At 41.2% G+C, this 26,391-nt stretch overlaps 1 protein-coding gene across 2 annotated transcripts in view; it reads right to left on the bottom strand.

Annotated features, from left to right (window-relative positions):
* Window positions 1-26,391, bottom strand: part of LOC135510743 (recombining binding protein suppressor of hairless) — an 87,018-nt gene that overhangs the window by 31,252 nt on the left and 29,375 nt on the right. The window contains exons 1-2 of one of the 2 annotated variants that reach the window (XM_064931911.1): window positions 6,216-6,255; window positions 4,150-4,188 (exon numbers count right to left, since the gene is read on the bottom strand). In XM_064931911.1, coding sequence (XP_064787983.1) covers window positions 4,150-4,188; window positions 6,216-6,232 — 56 coding nt within the window. In that variant the 5' untranslated portion in view covers window positions 6,233-6,255. Of the gene's footprint in view, window positions 1-4,149; window positions 4,189-6,215; window positions 6,256-26,391 lie in introns of those variants that run through there. The other variant, XM_064931910.1, reaches the window with a different exon arrangement.

The raw sequence follows: 26,391 nt of genomic DNA, 5'->3' as shown, positions 1-26,391 counted from the left end.
AGGGAAACACTGCTGGTTTGACCTACTGCTGTCTGTCCCGCCTCCCGGTACCTGGGTGTGTGTGTTGTTTACATGGAGGGAGAAAGCATGATACTACTTCATCGTTTATGTGAGTCAATTTGTACATCCCATATATATTTTCTTTCGCATGTTTCATATGAAGCCACAATGTGCTGGCGCATTGGATTACTGTGATTTGATTGATGAACAGCAAGCTGGACTAGTTTAGAAATGGTGTCAAACTGACTGAATAAAGTCGATCTCATACATCCATTCAAAAATCATAAAACATAGTTATATGTCCATAGTATCGCATCGGGACAAGTAAACTAAAGATCTTGTTTGTATTTCCGATAAAAAGTACATCAGGTCTTGGCAGACAGCGACGTTAAAGTAAGTGACTCATCAGTAGCCTACTGAATCAGATCAGTAAGAGACCTGTTCATTTGGCTAACTAATGTGATAGGCTTATTGGCAATTACTGCAGATAAAATATGAAAACATTCAACGAAGATGGTGAATCCTCCTCACTGCAGGAACAATATGTTGGCTAGTAGAGCGATAGCCTCTCTCTGGTCCAAAAATATGACAAAAGAAAACAGATTGAAAAGTTATAGGAGCTAATGATATTTACACTACATGAACATAAGTATGTGGACACCTGTTCGTGGTACATCTCATTCCAAAATCATGGGCATTAAAAAGGAGTTGGTCCATCATTTGCTGCAACAACAAGCTCCATTCTTTTGGGAAGGCTTTCCACTAGATGATGGAACATTGCTGCCGGGACTTGTTTCCATTCAGCCACAAGAGCATTAGTGAGGTTGGGCTCTGATGTTGGGCGAGTAGGCATGGCTCGCAGTCGGTGCTCCAATTCATCCCAAAATGGTTCGATGGGGTTGAGGTCAGGCCTCTGTGCAGGACAAACAATTTCTTCCACACTGATCTCAACAAACCATTTCTGTATGGATCTTGCTTTGTAAAGGGCCTTCCCCAAACTGTAGCCACAATGTTGGATGCACAGAATCGTCTAGAATTTCATTGATGCTGTAGCGTTACCATCTCCCTTCACTTGATCTAAGAGGCCTCAGTTGGCACAATGCACTTGGGCAGGTAGCTTTCTCCTGGAATCCGCCAAACCCAACTTTGTCCGTCAGACTGCCAGATGGTGAAGCATGATTCATCACTCCAGAGAACGCATATCCACTGCTCCAGAGTCAAATGGCTGCAAACTTTACACCACTTCAGCCGACGCTTGGCATTGCGCATGGTTATCTTAGACTTGTGTGTGGCTGCTCGGCCATGAAAACCCATTTCACAAAGCTCCAGACCAACAGTTAATGTGCTGACGTTGCTTCCAGAGGCAATTTGGAACTCGGTTGTGAGTTTTACAACGAAGGACAGATGATTTTTACGCGCTACGTGCTTCAGTCCTCAGCTGTTCGCAGCTGAGCCGTTGTTGTTCCTAGGCGTTTCCACTTCACAATAACAGCACTTACAGTTGACCAGGGCAGTTCTAGCAGGACAGAAATGTGATGAACTGACTTGTTGGAAAAGTGGCATGCTATGACGATGTCATGTTGAAAGTCAATGATCTCTTTCAGTAAGGCCATTCTACTGCCAATGTGTCTACGGAGATTGCATGGCTGTGTGCTCAACTTTATACACCTGTCAGCAATGGCTGTAGCTGAAATAGCCAAATTTACTAACTTGAATGGGTGTCCACTACTTTTGTATATACAGTGTATGAGGTATTTTCAAAGATAAGGATACAGGTCTACTGATTTAATTAGAGACAATGGAGTAGTCAACTGCTGCTTTCTGTGTAGCAAAGCCCATGATTAACACCAGCTTCACTCTTCAATCATACCTGTATTGCAGATAGTTGAGAAAACACCTCTTAAAAAGGAATCTTGAAGCCTGTGCAAGTCAACAGACTTACAAGATTATTTAAGAAGAAATCTGTGGGTCAGTTGATTAAAAAAACAAACAAAAAAACATGTTTATGACATACTGCAATTCACAAAGCGAGTTGCCAACTGATGTTGTTCTCGCTCTTCTCTTAACACGTATGGACACAGAACTGAATTGAGCGTCTGTTCTGTTCATTTAAAAAATATATATCCCAATTATCAGAGTGTGGTACAAGAGTACAGTATAATACAGTAAAGTCTACTTTACTTTACAATGCAATTATTTTTTACTTTATTGTACTTTACTGTGTTTTAGGGAAGGTGGTTTGAAATAATTTCACTATTTGAATAGTATCATACATGTGTCAGCTATCAAGATAATTTAAATACATGTTTATTTATTTTTGTACTTATGTTTTTAACCTGAGCACTGCTGCGTGAGGGAGGGTCTGGCGCTCTATTGCTGCCGCTGCAGAGGAGGCAGTGTTGGGAGCAAGCAGACCGAGTGAGAGACAGAGATGCCAAGGCAACTAGGCTACAGCCAAAAGTAGCTAACTTGTAGTAGCCCACAATGATTATGTTTATATGCACACTAATACTTAGATTTGATATATAACATTATGGCAGAAGGCTGAGTATAGCATTAGTCATGTAAACATCTTACTCTGCTTATCTTAATTGGTGTAAGGCCATTATTGAATTATGCATATGCCAATTAAAACACCTGCTTTTCTGAATAATCTTTCAAATTATTAGAACATGTAAACAGCTTAATCATTTGGCATAAGCTTCCCTCTTATGTGCAAGTGAAGTGAGTTCCAAAAAACTAAAATTATCTAATAGTTTTCACATACAAACTTAATATACATCTCAACTCAGAATCAAAGTCTTCGCAAAAATAATTTCAGATGTGTCCATGTCAACAGGATTATTAGGGATATTGTTCTTCTTGCATAGAGTGTAAACGTTTGAAACAAACTATTATATTAACGTCACTATCCAGAATAAATCGCATTATAGTGTGCATGCAACATGTTCCTGTTTCTCACCCAACCCCAGTCAGATAAAACAACCGCCTACCTCTGTTGGTTGCTCGTTGTATCCTACTCTTTTATTGGCTAACATAAAGAACAAGCTACACACGTGATGGCTACTTTTTTTTGAGGCACGTCATGAAAATTACAATAAAAAGTTGGTTGTTTTATTAAAATAATTTGAAATGTCATGGCATATCTTTATAGGTAACAACTTCAAATGGATATTTTAAATTAATTTTGAAAAAGCCTTTGTGTTAAAATAGGCCTATATTTTTATTTGAATACTAATGTCCGTTCAGATATTTGAATAACACATCCCTACAGTGCTTCACTGTTCTGTCCAAACTTGTAAAACATAGACGTCTATTATTGGTTCAGATTTGAGAGACACAGAGAGAGAGGATGTCCAGACTGACCACTAGACATGAGAAATGAAATAATAAAACAGTATGCCAGTAGAAGGGAGGACAGTAGCAGGGGACCTAACTGTGGTGTGTGACTACTATGATTTCCCATTGTAACCAATTCAATTACAGTAATTCTGTTACTTTTCACATGTTTTGGTAATTCCGCTACCGATTTGGTAACAGAATGACGAGATTGAATCACTTAATAATTCATAAACATAAATGTATATCAGTAGAAACACTATAACTAATTGGTAGGTCTACCTTTAGTTGTTAATTCTGTGAACTTTCATTATCCTGTCTCTTCATGAGGGAGAGAAATGAGAAAATATCTTACAAGACATGTTGGTTTTTGGTAACAGAATTACAAGTCAATGGGTTTTTTTTAACTCACAGAAGCCAAATCCTTTCTCGAAAACTAAATATAAGTGTTGATATTGGCACGGTTCTTTACTTCAAAATGATTGTGTTTTGATGCATTTCTAATACCTTAAGACTTTTTTCTGGTAGATGTTTTCTAAGATCCCTTTCCCATCTGTTTGAACGGAAATCATGCCTAATTTCAAAGATGGAAAATGGTTGAAAAATGTATATATAGACTTCATATTACCTTTCAATTGACACCCAATTCGATATGCTCCTATGAACTTCATGTTTGTGCTCAAGGGTCCTTTTACATGGAAATGATCCATAGCTCATAGGCCAAGCTCATAGTAATGAATTATCTGAAGACGGGAAATGGAGGTGGGGAGTGTGTGTGAAGTGTGTGTATGAGTAGCTGCGCTCACTCACCTTGTTAAGCGCTGTGGTTGAGGGCGCTCCTCAAACTTCCTGCAAACAGAGAAAAGAGAGAACTAAGTAAGCCACTTATCAACCGCTAAACACACACAGCATAAAACATTCGCACACAAACACACACAGTTTTAGTGTTGTCACAATACCAAAATGTTACTAACGATACAATACCAGGACAAGTACTGACTCATGATATCGAGTAGGTTCACGATGCCACGGTGGGGAGGGAGAACAAAAAAAAATCAGTGGCCTGGTGTCCTGTTCGTCCGGTTCCCCGGACGCTTGTTCCTGTTTTCTGTGCTACGCAAAACCCTCTCACTGAAATACACACTTCTACTCAATACAACACATAGAATTTTACTTCACACTGTTCAGTGTATACTGTCATAGAACACTAGAGAGGAGTATTTTGGTTGTCATTTTTGTTTTTATCTGATTGGGTGGGCCTGGTAGTGCCTGGCTCCCAAGTTGGTGGGCTGTGTCCACCCAGGCCCACCCCTGGAACGACTGTCTGTTATCAAACTAATAATTATCCAGGATTACTTTATAATGGCCCTCTACATGGTTTGTGAAATTATATAAAAAGGCATCTCTGGTAATATGGGTCATATTTTCTTAACTGTTTAGGCTAGAGACGAGATGCTTTCTTTGCTGTAAAGCATGCATGTCTATTTTCTCTTTCTGACACTCAGAGGCTGTATGACAGTGAACTTGAAAAAACGTATTCTCAAACTGGCCTGTGCTCTTGGTTAGAACAGGCCCCAATGGAACAAATGTATAAATCTAACAGAAACTCATCAGGGTCTGCACCCCCCGCTCGCCATCATTGCTAAATTCTATATATTTTTTAATTGATGGAGGAATAGTTGCGCATGAAGAGCGGACGGAAAGAAGCAGGTGAGTGAGGCCTGGTAAGGGATGCGGTTGGCTGATTACAGCTGCCACACGTGATATGCATATGCGCATGAACGTGAAGTGGATTTTAAAGGACCTGCACGTACAGGATTGCTGTTGCTTAAATTCAACTGAAATTATGAACCAAACTGGCCTTTATTTGGTATGAGCCAGCAGGATCTTTACATCAGTAGGACTGAAAATGTTGGTAGCATCATATGAAACGGTACTACGGTTTTCTAAAATGTTGGTATCATAAGTATCAAGTTTTGGTACCGGGATATTACTGGGGAAACCGGTATACCGTGAAACAATACACAGTCTACACATAAACAAAGAGACACGTCTCAGGTAGGAGATGAGAAAGAACACCTGGTTACACTCACACACACACACACACACACACACACACACACACACACACACACACACACACACACACACACACACACAAGAGAGAGAGGCTGAGTGTTTGAGGCAGCTGCTGTCCTAGTGGCCTTGGCAGTGTGAGACCATGTGACACAGTGTCCAAACACAGGCAGGTGGCGAGGAGGGACGCCTTATCACCAGAGAGAGAAAGAGAGCGTCGCTAAATCAGGCGATTCAACTCATTCACAGCTCACACCAAGGCTTATTCATACAACTCCCCATCCGCCAAGTAGCCTAGCTACAAACAAAACCTGTTCTTTGTCATGAAAACAGTATCCTCATGCCAGCACATGGGCCTAGTCATATCTGAAAACATGAGACGCAAAACATTTGATGTAAGTCATCTCTGAAAACCACCTTTTATGAGTGACGGCACAGCTATAGTCATACCGGCGAAAGAGACCCATTTCCTTCACAACAAATGACATCACGGAAAACACAAAATCAAATTCCCACCAAGACCCCTTTTTCTTGTCAGGCTACTGGGCGTCACAGGGGGGAAACTTGCAGTAAAAAGAAGTGTTAGTGGTGTGATGCTCTAACCTGCACTCCAAGGACAACTTGTTCCCCAGAGCTAAACACACCCCACAGACAGACAGACAGGCAACCTTGAAGCATGGAGAAGCGCGTGCACAAACGTGTACACACACACACACACACACACACACACACACAGGCAGGCCCAGGGGGAGTTGGGATGGGAGCAGCGAGGAGGCTAAAATAGAAAAATCAATGCTTACAGAGCTCCCCCTTCCATCTCTCTCTCCTCCACATACTGTAAGACCCTGCTCTGGGGCTGGTCTTAACACACTGGCTGCTTGAGAAACACACTCACGCGGTGTAAGTGTGTGTGTTGGGCTTCCTGAGGTGTGAGAGGATGTCACAGTCATGCTTTGGGTGGAGTATTTGATTTGACATATACACAGCTTTCACCTCAAACACAATATTTGCTCACTTGCTCTCTCAGACACACACAGTGAGAGGTGTCAATTTTGGTACTTGGTTGTTTGATATCATAGGCTCTGTGTTATGCAAGGCACAACCTTAGCACATCAGTGCACCAACGCCAGTTTCTGACTACTACATGCATACAGAAAGAGTAAAACAACTTTTTCATTTTAAGAGAGGAGAGAGAAATAGGGAGTGAAGAGTGAAAACAAGACGGAGAAAAAGTAAAGAAAGCTGGAGGGAGGGAGGAAGGTAGAGGGGGAAAGGGATCCAGTGAAAGTAGCTAAAGGAAGAGGCGGATAAAGGGAGGGAGTGACACGAGAAAGAGAGATGGAGCAAGAGAGGGGGGATTGTGTAAGTGGAATAATTATAGAGGAGGCAGATCAATAAGGTTCCCACAGTGAAACGCTGAGGCCTCACTGGGTAATGGATTCCAGGCAGGCAGCTCTCTCTTCCCCTCCTCAATCCTCTCCTTCTTTCCTTTCTCCTTCCCTCAGTCCTGGGATCACACTGTCTTACCATCCGAAAGAGAAGGGAGGTAAGAGAGGGAGGGGGGAACACATTCTATACAGACTATATACACTGAGTGTACAAAATATGCTTTTTTCCATGACAGACTGACCAGGTGAAAACTATGATCCCTTATTGATGTCACCTGTTAAATCCACTTCATTCACTGTAGAAGGAAGGAGACAGGCTAAAGAAGGATTTTAAAACCTTGAGACAACTGAGACATTGATTGTGCATGTGTGTCATTCAGAGTGAATGGACAAGAGAAAAGAATGAAGTGCCTTTGAACGGTGTAAGGTAGTAGGTGCCAGGCGCACCGATTTGAGTGTGTCAAGAACTGCAACGCTGCTGGGTTTTTCACACGCAACAGTTTCCTTTGTGCATCAAGAATGGTCCACCACACAAAGAATATCCAGCCAACCTGACACAACTGTGGGAAGCATTGGAGTCAACATGTGCCAGCATCACTGTGGAACACTTTCAACACCTTGTAGAGTCCATGCCCCTACGAATTAAGGCTGTTCCGAGGGCAAAAGGTGGTGCAACTCAATATTTGGAAGTTGTTCCCAATGTTTTGTACACTCAGTGTATAAAAGGGAGGAGATATTTGCAAGAGAGGTATTTGAAAGAAGAGAGAAGAAAGGAGTTAGATAGACAGAAAACAAGCAGGAGAGGGATAGAAAAGGAGAAAGAACCTGGCAAAGACCCGCTGCTGGCTTGGTTAATAACATGGTCAAAACACTAAGGCCAGACTGTGCTACAATCATCAACACAAAAACACTACATATCACCATATACCATCATGCTCAGGCCAGCTACTGGTGTTAGCACTGTAGATATCACACACACACTTTCCAACAAGGGTAAGTCAATATCAGGCAATGAGATTATATAACTTCATAATAAAGCGCTAGGATATTTTTGAGAGTATGAATATTTTATCAACTTCTGAAGTACAAAATTGATTTGAAAAACACAAGGGAAACACTTAGTCAAAAAGGCACAGAAAAAGTGAATATCAAACGTGGAAGAGATTTCAGATTTGTTTTAGAGGCATCATTACAGACCCTGGTTCGATTCCGGGCTGTTTCACAACCGGCCATGATCGGGAGTCTTGAAGATAACATTGCAGAATAAGTGTAGCAGAATGTACTATTAGAGATGGTGTCTTTGGACGTCACACTTGAGTGCTAAGTGTGAAAACCGACTTCCACTGGCGTCGTGTCACACATCTATGTGCTGACTTCAAAGTGCAAACACACACAAGAATACAGGTGCACACATTCACACACCAGAACTGGGCAGAAATAGCTGCATTTTGTAAAAAAATAAATAATAATAATAAAGACCAACTTATTAATTCCTTGAGGTAATCAGATATAGTTTATATCGAGTTAACTAGAAGGCAACTATTTTCTTTTATATCTAAATACAGGTCTCAGAACTCTCAGAAAACCAAATAATATTTGAAGGCATTTGAATATATGCACACACAAAAATAACAAATAAATATTTATTTGATAGCTGTGAAATATTTGATGAACAACCAAAAACTACAAAAAAAGTTAGTTGAAAAGTTAGTTCATATAAGCTATATAAGCACAAAAGTATGTGGACACCCCTGCTGCTGACAGGTGTATAAAGTCAAGCACAACAGCCATGCAATCTGCAAAGACAAACAATGGCAGTAGAATGGCCTTACTGAAGAGCTGTGACTTTCAATGTGGCACTGTCATAGGACGCCACCTTTCCAACAAGTCAGTTTATCAAAATGTCTGCCCTGTTTGAGCTGCCCCGGACAACTGTAAGGGCTGTTATTGTGAAGTGGAAATGTTTAGGAGTAACAACGTCTCAGCTGCGAAGTGGTAGGCTACACAAGCTCACAGAACGGGGTCGTTTGTCCTTGATTAGAACACTCACTACTAACTAGGGTTGTACATTTTGGGGAATACTCAGAGGTGGAAACTTTCCGTGGGAATTAATGGGAATATATGCAAATTAATATTAATAGTATTTAAATGTATTTGGATATATTTACCATATCACATGGAGACCGAAACATAAACCTTTTACCTTATCATAATTAGACATAATTGCAAATGATTAAATCCTTCCAATCGAAATAAAAAACAATTTAGTTACGAATTGAACTTTAATTAAATTATTTTACTCTTCACATGGGATGGTTTCACTGAACTACAAAAGAAAGGGAATATTGAATGATACCCAATGATCCATCACATCTCCCAAAAACATTTTCAACATCCAGTACATCTGTAAAATTATAGACTACAAACTAAAACTTTGGTTGTCTTCCTCTCAGACTTCCATGTCATCTCCCTGCACCTTCTCAATATACACCTCTTGAACATCAAACTCTGAGGCCTCATCTTCAATGTCACTTTCCAGCCTTGTTGAGAGGCTCAAAAAGCCAAACATTTTCCCGGATGGCACCAAATTCTCAACCCTTGTATTGGTCAGCCTGTTGTGTGTGTTCCCAAACAAGGACTAGTTGCGCGCTGAGGCGGCTGATGTTGGTGGGATTTGGAGGATGATGGAGGCAACAGGGGAAAGAGCCTCAGATCCATAAAGTCCTTTCCAGCAGGTGGCTGATGAGATATGTTGGCATGACTGCCATATTGCATCTTCATCCCAAAGCCCTTGCTTGGAAGTGTACTTCTCTTACATCTGCAAGCAGAGTCTGAACATCAGACAGGATGGCATTGTCTCCCTCAATCCGTGCAATGGCTACTGCTATAGGTTTCAGCAGTTTCAGGCTGCTTACCACTCTCTCCCAAAATATATCATCCAGGAGGATCCTCTTGATTGGCTGTCCATATCGGAACACTGTGATATGGCCATTTCTTGGAGAGACTCGATGATGACAACACCACCCCAACGTGTGTTGCTGTGCAGCTTCAATGTGGTGCTCTTATTATTCTCACTTAGATTGCTGCTATAACTTCATGATCATTTGCATACCTAACACTTTCTTTGGCTATCTTGTAGAGTGTATCCATTGTTTTCAGTGCCATGATGTCCTTGATGAGCAGATTTAATGCATGAGCAGCACAGCCAAGGGGTGTGATGTGAGGGTAGGACTCCTCCACTTTAGACCAAGCAGCCTTCATGTTCTCAGCATTGTCTGTCGCCAGTGCAAATAACTTCTGTGGTCCAAGGTCATTGATGACAGCCTTCAGCTCATCTGCAATGTAGAGACCGATAGGCCTGTTGTCCCTTGTGTCTGTAGAAAACCGGTTGGGGATGGAGATGTAGTTAATTATTCCTTGCCATCGAACATTCAACCACCCATCAGAGATGATAGCAATACAGTCTGCTTTCTTTATGATTTGTTTGACCACATTTTAACTCTGTATCCAGCAAATGAGTAGATAAAGCATGTCTGGTTGGACGGGTGTATGCTGGGCAAAGAACATTCAGAAATCTCTTCCAATACACATTGCCTGTGAGCATCAGAGGTGAACCAGTTGCAAACACAGCTCGAGCAAGACATTCATCAGCATTGAGTCAACAAAACCTCTGATTCCAGTAGGACCATTAACTGCTGCTTCGATAAGGCGTCTGATTCATAATTTTCACCTCAAATAGAACTAGAGGGACTTTTGTGAGAGGTTGCTTGTTGTCAGCGCTGAAGGAACTTTATGCACTTGGCCAGATGATTCTGTATCTTTGTTGCTTTCTGTACATATGATTTGGCACAGTAATTTGAAAATGTACACAGCTTTTCCTTCTACATTAGTTAAAGTGAAATGTCTCCACACATCAGATAGTGCCTGTGGCAATTCACTGTAAAGATTAGAAGAAAAAAAAGAACGTTAAAAAAGCAAATACAATTCCATATAGAGATAAATAGTTAAGCAGTTAGATTAAACAACTCGTTTGTAAGATAGATGTTTTAAAATGAAACATGTATGGAAACAGGTGAATTAACACTCAGTTAGCAGGCTAAAACAAGCTAAAACCCACATGATAGCAAAAACTAACTAGCAGAAATTATTAACAAGTTAGAAATGATTTAAACATACTTTGCTGTAGGCTACTATTTATTAGTTGACAAAAAATAATGTGTGTCGTAAAATATATTAACCCCACCCAGTATTGTAATCAAAACTTACCAGAAACATGTAGTCCTTGGCTCAGACAGTGTAGTAGTGAGAACTCAATAGGATCTCACTTACTACCCTCTCATACAGTAGTGGAGAGGGTAGTAAGTTTTAAGTTCCTCGGCATACACATCACAGACAAACTGAATTGGTCCACCCACACAGACAGCATCGTGAAGAAGGCGCAGCAGCGCCTCTTCAACCTCAGGAGGCTGAAGAAATTCGGCTTGTCACCAAAAGCACTCACAAACTTCTACAGATGCACAATCGAGAGCATCCTGGCGGGCTGTATCACCGCCTGGTACAGCAACTGCTCCGCCCACAACCGTAAGGCTCTCCAGGGGGTAGTGAGATCTGCACAACGCATCACCGGGGGCAAACTACCTGCCCCCCAGGACACCTACACCACCCGATGTTACAGGAAGGCCATAAAGATCATCAAGGACAACAACCACCCGAGCCACTGCCTGTTTACCCCGCTATCATCCAGAAGGCGAGGTCAGTACAGGTGCATCAAAGCTGGGACCGAGAGACTGAAAAACAGCTTCTATCTCAAGGCCATCAGACTGTTAAACAGCCACCACTAACATTGAGTGGCTGCTGCCAACACACTGACTCAACTCCAGCCACTTTAATAATGGGAATTGATGGGAAATGTAAAATATATCACTAGCCACTTTAAACAATGCTACATAATATAATGTTTACATACCCTACATTATTCATCTCATATGTATACATATATACTGTACTCTATATCATCTACTGCATCTTTATGTAATACATGTATCACTAGCCACTTTAACTATGCCACTTTGTTTACATACTCATCTCATATGTATATACTGTACTCGATACCATCTACTGTATCTTGCCTATGCCGCTCTGTACCATCACTCATTCATATATCTTTATGTACATATTCTTTATCCCCCTACACTTGTGTGTATAAGACAGTAGTTTTGGAATTGTTAGTTAGATTACTTGTTGGTTATTACTGCATTGTCAGAACTAGAAGCACAAGCATTTCGCTACACTCGCATTAACATCTGCTAACCATGTGTATGTGACAAATAAAATTTGATTTGATTTAGTGGGCAAGATCTTGAGAATCAGCTGTACATGTGATGGAAGAGTGCACTGTGCATGCAGAGGGTTGCAATTCCATTGAATTGGGGCCAGTTTAACAAAAATATGCCACAAGACCTAGAATTGCCTTGTGTATCCCACAAAACAGGTTCACTGTCATCAGATAACTTTTTTGATGAATTTAAGCAAAATTCCCCAAATTCCGGGGCTTAACTTCCCATGGAAAATTTCCCGAAAAATGATTGACGTTTACTGGAAGGTTTACAACCCTTTGCAATCCTAATCACTACCGAGTTCCAAACTGCGACGTCAGCAAGAGAACTGTTCGTCGTGAGCTTTATGAAATGGGTTTTCATGGCCGAGCAGCCGCACGCACACAAGCCTAAAATCACCATGCACAATGTCAAACGTCGGCTGGAGTGGTGTAAAGCTCGCCGCCACTGGACTCTGGAGCAGTGGAAATGCGTTCTCTGGAGTGATGAATCACGCTTCACCATATGGCAGTCCGATGGACAAAGCTGAGTTTGGCGGATGGAAGGAGAATGCTACCTGTCCGAATGCATAGTGTCAACTGTAAAGTTTTGTGGAGTAGGAATAATGGTCTGGGGCTGTTTTTCATGGTTCGGGGGAGGCCCCTTAGTTCCACTGAAGGGAAATCGTAACGCTACAGCAAACAATGACATTCTGGATGACTCTGTGCTTCCAACTTTGTGGCAACAGTTTGGGGAAGGACCTTTCCTGTTTCAGCATGACAATGCCCCCGTGCACAAAGTGAGGTCCATACAGATACGGTTTGTTGAGATTGGTGTGGAAGAACTTGACTGGCCTGCACAGAGCCCTGACCTCAACCCCATCAAACACCTTTGGGATGAATTGGAACGCCGACTGCAAGCCAGGCCTAATTGCCAAACATCAGTGCCAGACCTCACTATTGCTTGTGGCTAAATGGAAGCAAGTCCCTGTTGCAATGTTCCAACATCTAGTGGAAAACCTTTGCAGAAGAGTGGGGACCAACTCCATATTAACGGGCATGATTTTGGAATGAGATGTTTGACGAGCAGGTGTCCACATACTTTTGGTAATGCAGTGTATATGATCACAAGCACATGGTCTGAGAGGTCTCTTAGATATTAATCTTAATATAGCCTACAGCAGGGTTATTCAACTTTTACCCTACGAGGTCCAGAACCTGCTGGTTTCCTGTTCTAGATGATCCTTAATTGCACCCACCTGGTGTCTCAGGTCAAAATCAGTCGGTGATTAGAGGGAACAATGAAGAAAAAAAAAGCAGTGGAACTGGCTTCGAGGTCTCGAGTTGAGTTTGAGGGGCCTATAGCCTATAATGAAATCCATGAGGGAAATGGAATCACCTCAACATTGGAGTAGAACACTTTTATAGCTTCAAAATGACTGACAAATATATTTTCATAATGAGACAAGGTAATACAGTAACTGTAATTAAACAAATTACCATTAGAGCAACATGTTATTATCACATTGTTATATAATACTGAGCTGAGTTTATGTAACTATTGTACACGAGGAACAGTAACTGTTCCTTATTCCACTTATCTAATAACTCCATTGTTATGCAATTATAAAGCAATTTCCAAAGTCCTATGTTGCTACACGTGTATAAGAACTTGTTGCCAAGTGTTAACATGTTCAAAAAAGGCACTCGCACATCTGAGTTATCTTTGTTGCAGGGGCATGGTAACAATGAAATAACATGAAAGAAAAAGAAACCTGCACACTGCTCTTGCTAGTATCACTATTCTTTACATATCTTCCTCAAGGCCTTCATCAGAGGTAGCTACGTAAACATAACTGTATAACCAAATATATGATTATGAATGATTATGAAAACTATGATAATGCAATTTAGAAAGTAATATTTAATGATAAACTGTGTAAAACGCTTTGGGTAAATCTAAAAAGACGCCAAGAGCGTATTCATTGTTGTTATGGGCTGTAAAGATTTTATCTACAAGATGCAAAAGAGCCATCTGAGAAGTAGGTTTTACAAAAACCATATTGGTCATCATATAGAATACTGTGTTGATTTAAAATGTTCCAACATTCTTTTATATACTTTTTTTCCCCTATGATTTTAGAAAAACATGGTAGTAGAGATATTGGGCAATAATTTGTGATATATCTTGGATCCACAGATTTACCAGTTGGCATAGATTTGGTTGAGATATACATTAGAGGCTCAGTAATCAAGGAAGACACTGATTTCACCAAAGAGGCAACTGAAGCAGAGAAGGGAAATGTCCCTTCATGTAATCCAAGGGATTTCCATCAGTTTTCTACATATTCTTTGACAGAGGGGAACCCACATTCAACTGTATTCAAATAGTTGAAGTCACCTCCAAAGTAACTATTTGTTCCCCTGGAGGAAAAAAAATAGTTGCTTTCCACAAAACATAGTTAAAACTATAGTTATCCCAGGTCTGGCACACACATAGTCCGACAACATTTGTTGTTGTATTTTTTGTCTCAATCTTCACATATGCCGAATGAATCTCAGCAAACACAAGCCAAGGAAGCGAGAGAATAGAACAAGGAAGGGGACCACACCATCTGCAAATGAGGGGTCCAAATGAGGGGTCCAAACCCAATTTAGGCCAGTGGAGCATCATCAGGTATCATTCCCTCTCTCTTCTGACAGTTGTTTGGACCAGTGGTATTAATTCTCTTTCAGCGGGTACCCCATTTTTCCCACTATAATTTCTGGGATTTTCTAGTGAACCCCCACCCAAAATCTAATGGCACAACCTTAATTTTTTAAATTTGATTTTTACATCAACAAATAACAAATTCATTGCATCATCATTTTGAAGAGAGATGAAAAGAAACCAATAACTACATTTAATCAAGAAAATGTAATCAAGAAAATGTAATCAAGAAAATTTCTCAAAAAATGTTTGCATATTTTCAACTAAACATAAATAATGTTCATTTGTTTAATGAAGTGCTATTGCCACCTGTTGAACTTTCACACAAATACAACTGTATAACTATATCAAGCTTTTCTAATAATACAATAACCCCACTGCAGTTCCCAGTTAACCCTATTAGGGGTCCTGAACTAGACTTTGAATACCACTGCGTTAAGGGGTCCACATGCTTCCCAGCCGAAACAGTTCGGAAGAGTTTGTGCATATATTATGACGACATTTTGTTGTTAGTTTAAGGGGTTTTTCAGCTGTTCGGGCACATAACTTTTTTTCTGGAGGCAAGCCAAAGTCGGTAGCCGAAGTCAGTAGCCCCTTTGTTGGTGAAGGGTCAACAGTAGAGGATGCTGCTCTATGTACGTAGACATGCTATCACTGGTCACTTTCATAATGTTTACATACAATTTTACGAATTTCATATGTTCAGACTATAGTCTAGGCAATGCCACTCTGACATTGCTCGTCCTAATATATCTATATTTCTTAATTCCATTCTTTTAGATGCATGTATTGTTGTGAATTGTTAGATACTACTGTTGGATCTAGGAACACAAGCATTTCGCTACACCCGCAATAACTTCTGATAAATATATAAAATGTTATTTTATTTGAGATGGGATTCTTCAATAAAGTCGGTCATTCAACTCGTTATCATGGACATTTTTCCATTGAGAAATACTAAACCAAATATCTTACTTTAGATGTAAAATTGAGCGACTAAGACGTCCTCGTCAAAATTAATGACAGATTTTTTGAGTTACTTAAATTAATTGTGACTATTTTGAGGAAGTTTATACTGGCTACAGTCTCAAAATGGACAAACAATACTACTGCTGCTTTTTTCTTGCTTTTCAAGCAAAGGTCTTTTAAGGTAGTAGGTAGTATGCGAGCATACTCGTTCAGTTCACCAAGCTAGACGCCAGCCAAACTGAAGCATGCTGAGGCCTTTAGGCCTAATTCATATCTCATTCGCAAAGAGAGCAACGTCTGTCTGTCCTTCCTTCAGCCAGCTGTTACCACAGCTACAAAGTCATAAACTCCACCTATTTCTACAATTTATTTTCTTAAAATCTGATTTTAACCCGAACCACACTGCTAACCTTATGCCCAACCCTAACCTTAAAATAAGACTCAAATAAAAGTTTTTTACATTTCATTTTTACGATATCAAAGCCACAAAGTCCAAATTGGCTAACTAGTGGAAACCATTCACTAGCTACTACATGTCCAGACAGATATAAAATGTAATTTATTTTTTCTGTCTGGATGAGGGCAGCAAAATGGGCTAATCCCGGATGCTGAATGGAGGGAGGAAGAGAGAGACAGGAAGCGAGGGAGAAAATATGTTTGGTCTGTTGGTGACATTTCCCCCTCTTCCTCTATTGGCCTCCTCTCTGAAGAGGAAGCTCTGTCAGAACTGGGGTTTAATTTGTTTCTCGCTCCAACTCTCACTTCCTTCCTCCCTCCTACTCTTCCTCCTCCTCTGCAGTATCACTACAACTGGTTCAGTCTGCAGTACATTCTGCTTTTGGGAGTTAATTTACACCGATAATGCACAGCTAGACAGTGTTGATGTTCTTTAGTCTAGACAACAGCTAGAGTTAATTAAGACAGAGAAATACAACACTGAAGTGTTACAATATATACAGCTCGAGACAATGCATATATCCAGCCGTATAAATTATATGATCTTTGCTGGGGATGCAGCAATCAATGTAACTTCTCATAGAAGAACTAAAAGATTCTGACTGTGTGCGTGTATGTGTATGTGTCAGCAAGGAGGAGAAATAAAAAATAAAATATATTTTTTTAAAGATAGTTACATATGGCAATATTATTTCGGACAATATTATATCAATACTTTGACTCCAAGTATTGATAAAAAATGATTACAAAATAATATATTGTTCTGTCATCTTTTTAAATAGTGAACATGTTTTAATGACTGATAAAAACTAATTTTTTCATGCTCTTGCATTTTCTCTTGCATCTCTCTGCAGCAGACATAGTGAGCAATATGTTTGGAACATCAAATTGCAATAAATTTGCAGTATCGAGTCGCAATATATATAGAATTGTGATAGCGTATCAGCACTTAAGTATCACGATACTATTGCATTGTGGGGTCCCTGGCAATTCAAAGCCCTAGTGAGTGTGTTAAAGCTCGGACACGCTGGCATATAGGACTGGGCAGTATACCGTATTTTACTATATACACCGGTATTGATGTACGGACCGGTTTGAGGTTTTTACTTAACCGCTGTAAGGGTATTTCAATGTTTGGTTTATTAAATGTGATACTCAACTCCAGCACGTATAATGTCAGTTTTTATAGTTTGCTCCTTGAGTCATCTTTCTCCCTTTCCTAAATGCTGCTAACCACTCCAAGCAATCTCCGTGTCACTCAAGGAGAAAGCAGTTGCTCGTCCAGAGTCACGAGCACTTTCTTGACCTTCACTCCGCATGGTCAGATGGATGCAACAATGCTGGTAACATACTTCTTTCCACAAGTGTTATATATTTACTTATTTATGTATCTTACTGTCTGCTAGTTTGTCTTTTCTTAGCAAGTTATTACTAAAACAATTTGTGTTTGCCGCTAATGCTAATCGTTAGTTAGCTTGCTAAATGTACTAAGAGGCTGAGCAAATGTAGCTAGTTAGCTAATTCCGCCTGTACCAGTGCTGGTGTAGGCCAAGGTAAGCATGTTTGTGCAATGGTGTCTTATTAAAGAGGAATTGGCAAAGCATGAATATGTTGGATAGCTAGCTAGCTACATGAAGTATGAAAAAATATAATGCAATATCTAATTAGGGTCACCTGGAAACACTGAGTAAAACTGTGGTTCCTACCCTGTCAATAACTCTTTACCGGCTTATGAATTTGTTGACAAGACAAACAATGTACTCAAGGTGCTATACACCATATTCTGACTATAAAATCATTTTATTTCCATGATTCCAGCAGTTTAATGAACTAGGCCTAGATTTGTTTTGTCCAAATCATGCGAAAATTAGGGATGCACCGATATGACATTTTTGGACGACACTGATATTTTCCATGCCAAAAAAACAGATGCCGATAAATATATGAAACATGTTTGCAGACCTTTTAAGCATTCTAGTACAGGTAAATAGTTGAAACACACACACAGAACAAAAATGTATTTTGTTGGCATTTACATATATCCCCATTACCAGTAAACCATAATCAAAACATATTTCTTTCACTTACTTACTATGCTGTTTCGCTGTTAATTTGTTCAATCATTTCATTCTCAACCAGGATTTCATCATACATAGCAAGCAGTAACGTTTCAGCTGTCTGTCCGTGCTCTTCTGTCGTGGGTCCTCTTCATCAGTGCGCACTGTCACTGTGTCCGTTACCATCTTATCCACTTGTGTCAACATTTCACGTAAACCCCGTTTCTTGTCTGCATCGAAGTTGCGGTCCTTGTACCTAGCATCGAGCATGGTGGCAGCACAGTAAAGAGGCCCAGAGAGAATGCCACCGAATCACTTGTTCACAGCCTCTAGTAGAGTACTTTTGCAAGTTTTAACCCCATGCAATACGGCTTTCCTCAGTAGGAAATCCTCGTCGACCCACTGTGCTGTCAGATTAAGTATGCTCATGCGGCTGACATCACTGATCCAAATGTCAGTCGTGAAGCCAATAGCAGTGATGCCCATAGCAAGTAGCTCATGGATGTGCGTTTCAACAATACTGTGCAACTCCGGTAGGGCCAGATCTGAAAAATAGCGCTTACTTGGTGTGTACCGGGGCTCGAGGTGCTCGACCAGTCGGCGAAAGACAACATCATCCAAGAAAGAGAATGGTTGATTGTCAAAGGCAATGAATTCCATTATGTTGGAATCAATGGATTTCACCTTTGAGTTGTCTCGCTGAAATGTTCTTACTCTTTCAAATGACTGCTCGACTTGAACTTGTTGGAAGTGTGAGCTTAGTTTTTTTCTCTGCTTTTGTTCTATGTAGTCGCTGAATGTCTGAGGTGATGCACTTTCAAATGAGTCGTTAGTTTTGTGGTATTGAAAGATTTCACTTTCTCCCCTCCTTGGGAAATAATTGCAGCACAAACATTGCATATGGCCTTTCTGTTATCTTCCTATGAAACTCCACACAGCAGACAATGTGGGCTAGGTGAGGAATGCTGTGTTGCACGTGTAGAGCAGTATTTTTTGTGGCGTCATTATGTCATCTACCTACGTTATATAGGTATGCACATCAGCTTTGACATCAGTTTTGCACATCGACGTTAAACTAGACATCTGGCTTATGACGATGCTGGAATTTTAGCCAATATCGGACAATTCCCATATGCTTACTGATATATTGTGCATTCCTAGTGGAAATTAAAATAAAAGTGTAGGAATAGATGAACACAATGAGTTTGGAGTTGGATTGAACCGTATAAATGGAAAAGTCCCATTGAAATCGCTTGTAATTTACAGTTGAAGTCTGAAGTTTACATACACCTTAGCCAAATACATTTAAACTCCGTTTTTCAAAATTCCTGAAATTTAATCCTAGTAAAAATACCGTGTCTTAGGTCAGTTTGGATCACCACTTTATTTTAACAATGTGAAATATCAGCATAATAGTAGAGAGAATTATTTATTTCAGCTTTTATTTCATTCATCACATTCCCAGTGGGTCAGAAGTTTACATGCACTCAATTAGTATTTGGAAGCATTGCCTTAAATTGTTTAACTTGGGTCAAACATTCCAGGTAGCCATCCACAAGCTTCACACAATAAGTTGGGTGAATTTTGGCCCATTCCTCCTGACAGAGCTGGTGTAACTGAGTCAGGTTTGTAGGCCTCCTTGCTCACACACGCTTTTTCAGTTCTAACCACACATTTCCTATAGGACTGAGGGCAGGGACTTGTGATGGCCACTCCAATACCTTGACTTCGTTGACTTTCAGCCATTTTGCCATAACTTTGGAAGCACGCTTGGGGTCATTGTCAATTTGGAAGACCCATTTGCGACCAAGCATTAACTTCCTGACTGATGTCTTGAGATGTTTCTTCAATATATCCACGTAATTTTCCTCCCTCATGATACCATTTATTTTGTGAAGTGCACCAGTCCCTCCTGCAGCAAAGCACCACCACATCATGATGCTGCCACCCCCGTGCTTCACGGTTGTGGTGGTGTTCTTCGGCTTGCAAGCCTCCCCCTTTTTCCTCCAAACATAACGATGGTCATTATGGGCAAACAGTTCTATTTTTGTTTCATCAGACCAGAGGACATTTCTCCAAAAAGTACAATCTTTGTCCCCATGTGCAGTTGCATACCGTAGTCTGGCTTTTTTTTTATGGAGGTTTTGGTGCAGTGGCTTCTTCCTTGCTGAGCGGCCTTTCAGGTTATGTCGATATAGGACACGTTTTACTGTGGATATTAATACTTTATACCCGTTTCCTCCGGCATCTTCACAAGGTCCTTTGCTGTTGTTCTGGGATTGATTTGCACTTTTCACACCAAAGTACGTTCATCTCTAGGAGACAGAACGCATCTCCTTCCTGAGCGGCATGATGGCTGCGTGGTCCCATGGTGTTTAATTCTTGCGTATCATTGTTTGTACAGATGAACATGGTACCTTCAGGCATTTGGAAATTGCTCCCAAGGATGAACCAGACTTGTGGAGGTCTACAATTTATTTTCTGAGGTCTTGGCTGATTTCTTTTGATTTTCCCATGATTTCAAGCAAACAGGCACTGAGTTTGAAGGTAGGCCTTGAAATGCATCCATAGGTACACCTCCAATAGGCTAATTGACATCATGTGAGTCAATCAGAAGCTTCTAAAGTCATGACATCATTTTCGGGAATTTTCCAAGCTGTTTAAAAAGGCACAGTCAACTTAGTGTATGTAAACATCTGACCCACTGGAACTGTGATACAGTGAATTATAAGTGAAATAATATGTCGGTAAACAATTGTTGGAAATATTACTTGTCATGCACAAAGTAGATGTCCTAACCAAAATTGTAGTTTGTTAACAAGAAATGTGTGTAGTGGTTGAAAAACAGGATTTAAATGACACTAACCTACGTGTATGTAAACTTCCAAATTCAACTGTACGTGTTGACACCCTAGGGTCATGAATACTCAGAAAGCACATTTAGAACCTTTATTATTCAAAAACATAAAATATTGTCAAATACCGTCATTCCGCCAAAAATGTGAAACATTTATTTTGTCCATGCCGCCCAGCCCTACAGGTATGATTGTCAAGCATTTGCTTGGTCGACAGTACTTAGCGTAGCACCCTGTATTAAATCAGCATGTTCAACAGCGTTAAAACTTCTTGATACTACCCATCCCGTATCCGGGATCGTGAATACAGCCTCAGGCTCATTAGCATAACGCTACGTTAACGATTTCTGAAAATCGCAAATGAAATGAAAATAATATGCCTGCTCTCAAGCTTAGCCTTTTCTTAACAACACTGTCATCTCAGATTTTCAAAATATGCTTTTGAACCATAGCAAATCAAGCATTTGTGTAAGAGTATTGCAAGCTAGCTTAGCATTTTGCGTAGCATTTAGCACGCAACATTTTCACAAAAACCAGATAACCAAATAAATAAAATCATTTACCTTTGAAGAACATTGGATGTTTTCAATGAGGAGACTCTGTTACATAGCAAATGTTCAGTTTTTCCTGAAAGAATCTTTGTGTAGGAGAAATCGCTCCGTTTTGTACATCACATTTGGCTACCGAAACTAACTGAAAATTCAGTCACCAAAACGTCAAACTTTTTCTGAATTAACTCCATAATATCAAATCAAATCAAATTTTATTTGTCACATACACATGGTTAGCAGATGTTAATGCGAGTGTAGCGAAATGCTTGTGCTTCTAGTTCCGACAATGCAGTAATAACCAACAAGTAATCTAACTAACAATTCCTAAACTACTGTCTTATACACAGTGTAAGGGGATAAAGAATATGTACATAAGGATATATGAATGAGTGATGGTACAGAGCGGCATAGGCAAGATACAGTAGATGGTATCGAGTACAGTATATACATATGAGATGAGTATGTAAACAAAGTGGCATAGTTAAAGTGGCTAGTGATACATGTTATTACATAAGGATGCAGTCGATGATATAGAGTACAGTATATACGTATGCATATGAGATGAATAATGTAGGGTAAGTAACATTATATAAGGTAGCATTGTTTAAAGTGGCTAGTGATATATTTACATCAATTCCAATCAATTCCCATTATTAAAGTGGCTGGAGTTGAGACAGTGTGTTGGCAGCAGCCACTCAATGTTAGTGGTGGCTGTTTAACAGTCTGATGGCCTTGAGATAGAAGCTGTTTTTCAGTCTCTCGGTCCCAGCTTTGATGCACCTGTACTGACCTCGCCTTCTGGATGATAGCGGGGTGAACAGGCAGTGGCTCGGGTGGTTGATGTCCTTGATGATCTTTATGGCCTTCCTGTAACATCGGGTGGTGTAGGTGTCCTGGAGGGCAGGTAGTTTGCCCCCGGTGATGCGTTGTGCAGACCTCACTACCCTCTGGAGAGCCTTACGGTTGAGGGCGGAGCAGTTGCCGTACCAGGCGGTGATACAGCCCGCCAGGATGCTCTCGATTGTGCATCTGTAGAAGTTTGTGAGTGCTTTTGGTGACAAGCCGAATTTCTTCAGCCTCCTGAGGTTGAAGAGGCGCTGCTGCGCCTTCTTCACGATGCTGTCTGTGTGAGTGGACCAATTCAGTTTGTCTGTGATGTGTATGCCGAGGAACTTAAAACTTGCTACTCTCTCCACTACTGTTCCATCGATGTGGATAGGGGGTGTTCCCTCTGCTGTTTCCTGAAGTCCACAATCATCTCCTTAGTTTTGTTGACGTTGAGTGTGAGGTTATTTTCCTGACACCACACTCCGAGGGCCCTCACCTCCTCCCTGTAGGCCGTCTCGTCGTTGTTGGTAATCAAGCCTACCACTGTTGTGTCGTCCGCAAACTTGATGATTGAGTTGGAGGCGTGCGTGGCCACGCAGTCGTGGGTGAACAGGGAGTACAGGAGAGGGCTCAGAACGCACCCTTGTGGGGCCCCAGTGTTGAGGATCAGCGGGGAGGAGATGTTGTTACCTACCCTCACCACCTGGGGGCGGCCCGTCAGAAACTCCAGTACCCAGTTGCACAGGGCGGGGTCGAGACCCAGGGTCTCGAGCTTGATGACGAGCTTGGAGGGTACTATGGTGTTGAATGCCGAGCTGTAGTCGATGAACAGCATTCTCACATAGGTATTCCTCTTGTCCAGATGGGTTAGGGCAGTGTGCAGTGTGGTTGAGATTGCATCGTCTGTGGACCTATTTGGGCGGTAAGCAAATTGGAGTGGGCCTAGGATGTCAGGTAGGGTGGAGGTGATATGGTCCTTGACTAGTCTCTCAAAGCACTTCATGATGACGGAAGTGAGTGCTACGGGGCGGTAGTCGTTTAGCTCAATTACCTTAGTTTTCTTGGGAACAGGAACAATGGTGGCCCTCTTGAAGCATGTGGGAACAGCAGACTGGTATAGGGATTGATTGAATATGTCCGTAAACACACCAGCCAGCTGGTCTGCACATGCTCTGAGGGCGCGGCTGGGGATGCCGTCTGGGCCTGCAGCCTTGCGAGGGTTAACACGTTTAAATGTTTTACTCACCTCGGCTGCAGTGAAGGAGAGACCGCATGTTTCCGTTGCAGGCCGTGTCAGTGGCACTGTATTGTCCTCAAAGCGGGCAAAAAAGTTATTTAGTCTGCCTGGGAGCAAGACATCCTGGTCCGTGACTGGGCTGGATTTCTTCCTGTAGTCCGTGATTGACTGTAGACCCTGCCACATGCCTCTTGTGTCTGAGCCGTTGAATTGAGATTCTACTTTGTCTCTGTACTGACGCTTAGCTTGTTTGATAGCCTTACGGAGAGAATAGCTGCACTGTTTGTATTCAGTCATGTTACCAGACACCTTGCCCTGATTGAAAGCAGTGGTTCGAGCTTTCAGTTTCACGCGAATGCTGCCATCAATCCACGGTTTCTGGTTAGGGAATGTTGTAATCGTTGCTATGGGAACGACATCTTCAACGCACGTTCTAATGAACTCGCACACCGAATCAGCGTATTCGTCAATGTTGTTATCTGACGCAATACGAAACATGTCCCAGTCCACGTGATGGAAGCAGTCTTGGAGTGTGGAGTCAGCTTGGTCGGACCAGCGTTGGACAGACCTCAGCGTGGGAGCTTCTTTTTTTAGTTTTTGTCTGTAGGCAGGTATCAGCAAAATGGAGTCGTGGTCAGCTTTTCCGAAAGGGGGGCGGGGCAGGGCCTTGTATGCGTCGCGGAATTTAGAGTAACAGTGATCCAAGGTTTTTCCACCCCTGGTTGCGCAATCGATATGCTGATAAAATTTAGGGAGTCTTGTTTTCAGATTAGCCTTGATAAAAACCCCAGCAACAATGAATGCAGCCTCCGGATAAATGGTTTCCAGTTTGCAAAGAGTTAAATAAAGTTTGTTCAGAGCCATCGATGTGTCTGCTTGGGGGGGGGGGGGATATATACGGCTGTGATTATAATCGAAGAGAATTCTCTTGGTAGATAATGCGGTCTACAATTGATTGTGAGGAATTCTAAATCAGGTGAACAGAAGGATTTGAGTTCCTGTATGTTTCTTTCATCGCACCATGCCTCGTTAGCCATAAGGCATACACCCCCACCCCTCTTCTTACCAGAGAGGTGTTTGTTTCTGTCGGCGCGATGCGTGGAGAAACCCGTTGGCTGCACCGCTTCGGATAGCGTCTCTCCAGTGAGCCATGTTTCCGTGAAGCACAGAACGTTACAGTCTCCGATGTCCCTCTGGAATGCTACCCTTGCTCAAATTTCATCAACCTTGTTGTCAAGAGACTGGACATTGGCAAGAAGAATGCTAGGAAGTGGGGCATGATGTGCCCGTCTCCGTAGTCTGACCAGAAGACCGCCTCGTTTCCCTCTTTTTCGGAGTCGTTTTTCTGGGTCGCTGCATGCGATCCATTCCGTTGTCCTGTTTGTAAAGCAGAACACAGGATCCGCATCGCGAAAAACATATTCTTGGTCGTACTGATGGTGAGTTGACGCTGATCTTATATACAGTAGTTCTTCTCGACTGTATGTAATGAAACCTAAGATGACCTGGGGTACTAATGTAAGAAATAACACGTAAAAAAACAGAAAACTGCATAGTTTCCTAGGAACGCAAAGCGAGGCGGCCATCTCTGTCGGCGCCTAATATCGACCGAAACATGGCAAACGTTGTTTAGAATCAATCCTCAAGGTGTTATTTCACATATCTCTTCATTGATATGCCGTTCGTGGAAGCCTGCTTTCGTCTCAGAATCCCATGGAAAAATACCAGCAGCTGAAAATGACGCACCAATTTCGACGGAGGACACCGGGCGGACACCTGGCAAATGTAGTCTCTTATGGTCAATCTTCCAATGATATGCCTACAAATACGTCACAATGCTGCAGACACCTTGGGAAAACGATAGATAGGGCAGGCTCATTCCTGTCGCATTCACAGCCATATAAGGAGACAATGGAAAACAGAGCCTCAAAGATCCTGCTCATTTCCTGATGCCTTTTCATCTTGGTTTTGCCTGTAGCTCCTGTTCTGGGGCACTCAGACAATATCGTTGCAGTTCTGGAAAATTCAGAGTGTTTTCTTTCCAAAGCTATCAATTATATGCATAGTCGAGCATCTTTTTGTGACAAAATATCTTGTTTAACACGGGAACGTTTTTCATCCAAAAATTAAATAGCGCCCCCAGAGTTTCAAGAGGTTAAGAAATATATTACCTTCAACAGTGTTATCTTGTGATCAAGCCATCAATGTTTTATGATTATTGGTGTTGTAAAAATGTTAGCTAAAGAGTTAGCAATTAGTAGTATTTCCACTGAAATGTCAAACATGCTATCAGCTTTTTGATAAGCGGTTTAGCAAAAAAATACAGCCAATATTATCGGCATACGGTCCCCAGTTATTGGCAACCTTTCTATTTTGTTCAAAAAAGAGACACCAACCTTGTATCCAAAGTGTTTACTAGAAAGTTGGCTCGCCTTCCAGTAAAAAAAAAATGAATTACCTGTCAACTTTTCATTGCGTAGCCCTGTGCACCCTCCTGTAGACTCTTAGAAATTATTCTTCACCAACATCTTCAGTGTCATAAACCAAATAATGTCTCATTATTTAATTTAAAGATTATTATTTTGTTTTTGAGAAAGTAGATAATGGTTTA

This window comes from Oncorhynchus masou, chromosome 23 (genome assembly GCF_036934945.1).
Source record: "Oncorhynchus masou masou isolate Uvic2021 chromosome 23, UVic_Omas_1.1, whole genome shotgun sequence".
In the NCBI taxonomy this organism is placed as follows: Eukaryota; Metazoa; Chordata; class Actinopteri; order Salmoniformes; family Salmonidae; genus Oncorhynchus; species Oncorhynchus masou.
This window is presented reverse-complemented; position numbering and strand designations above follow the sequence as displayed.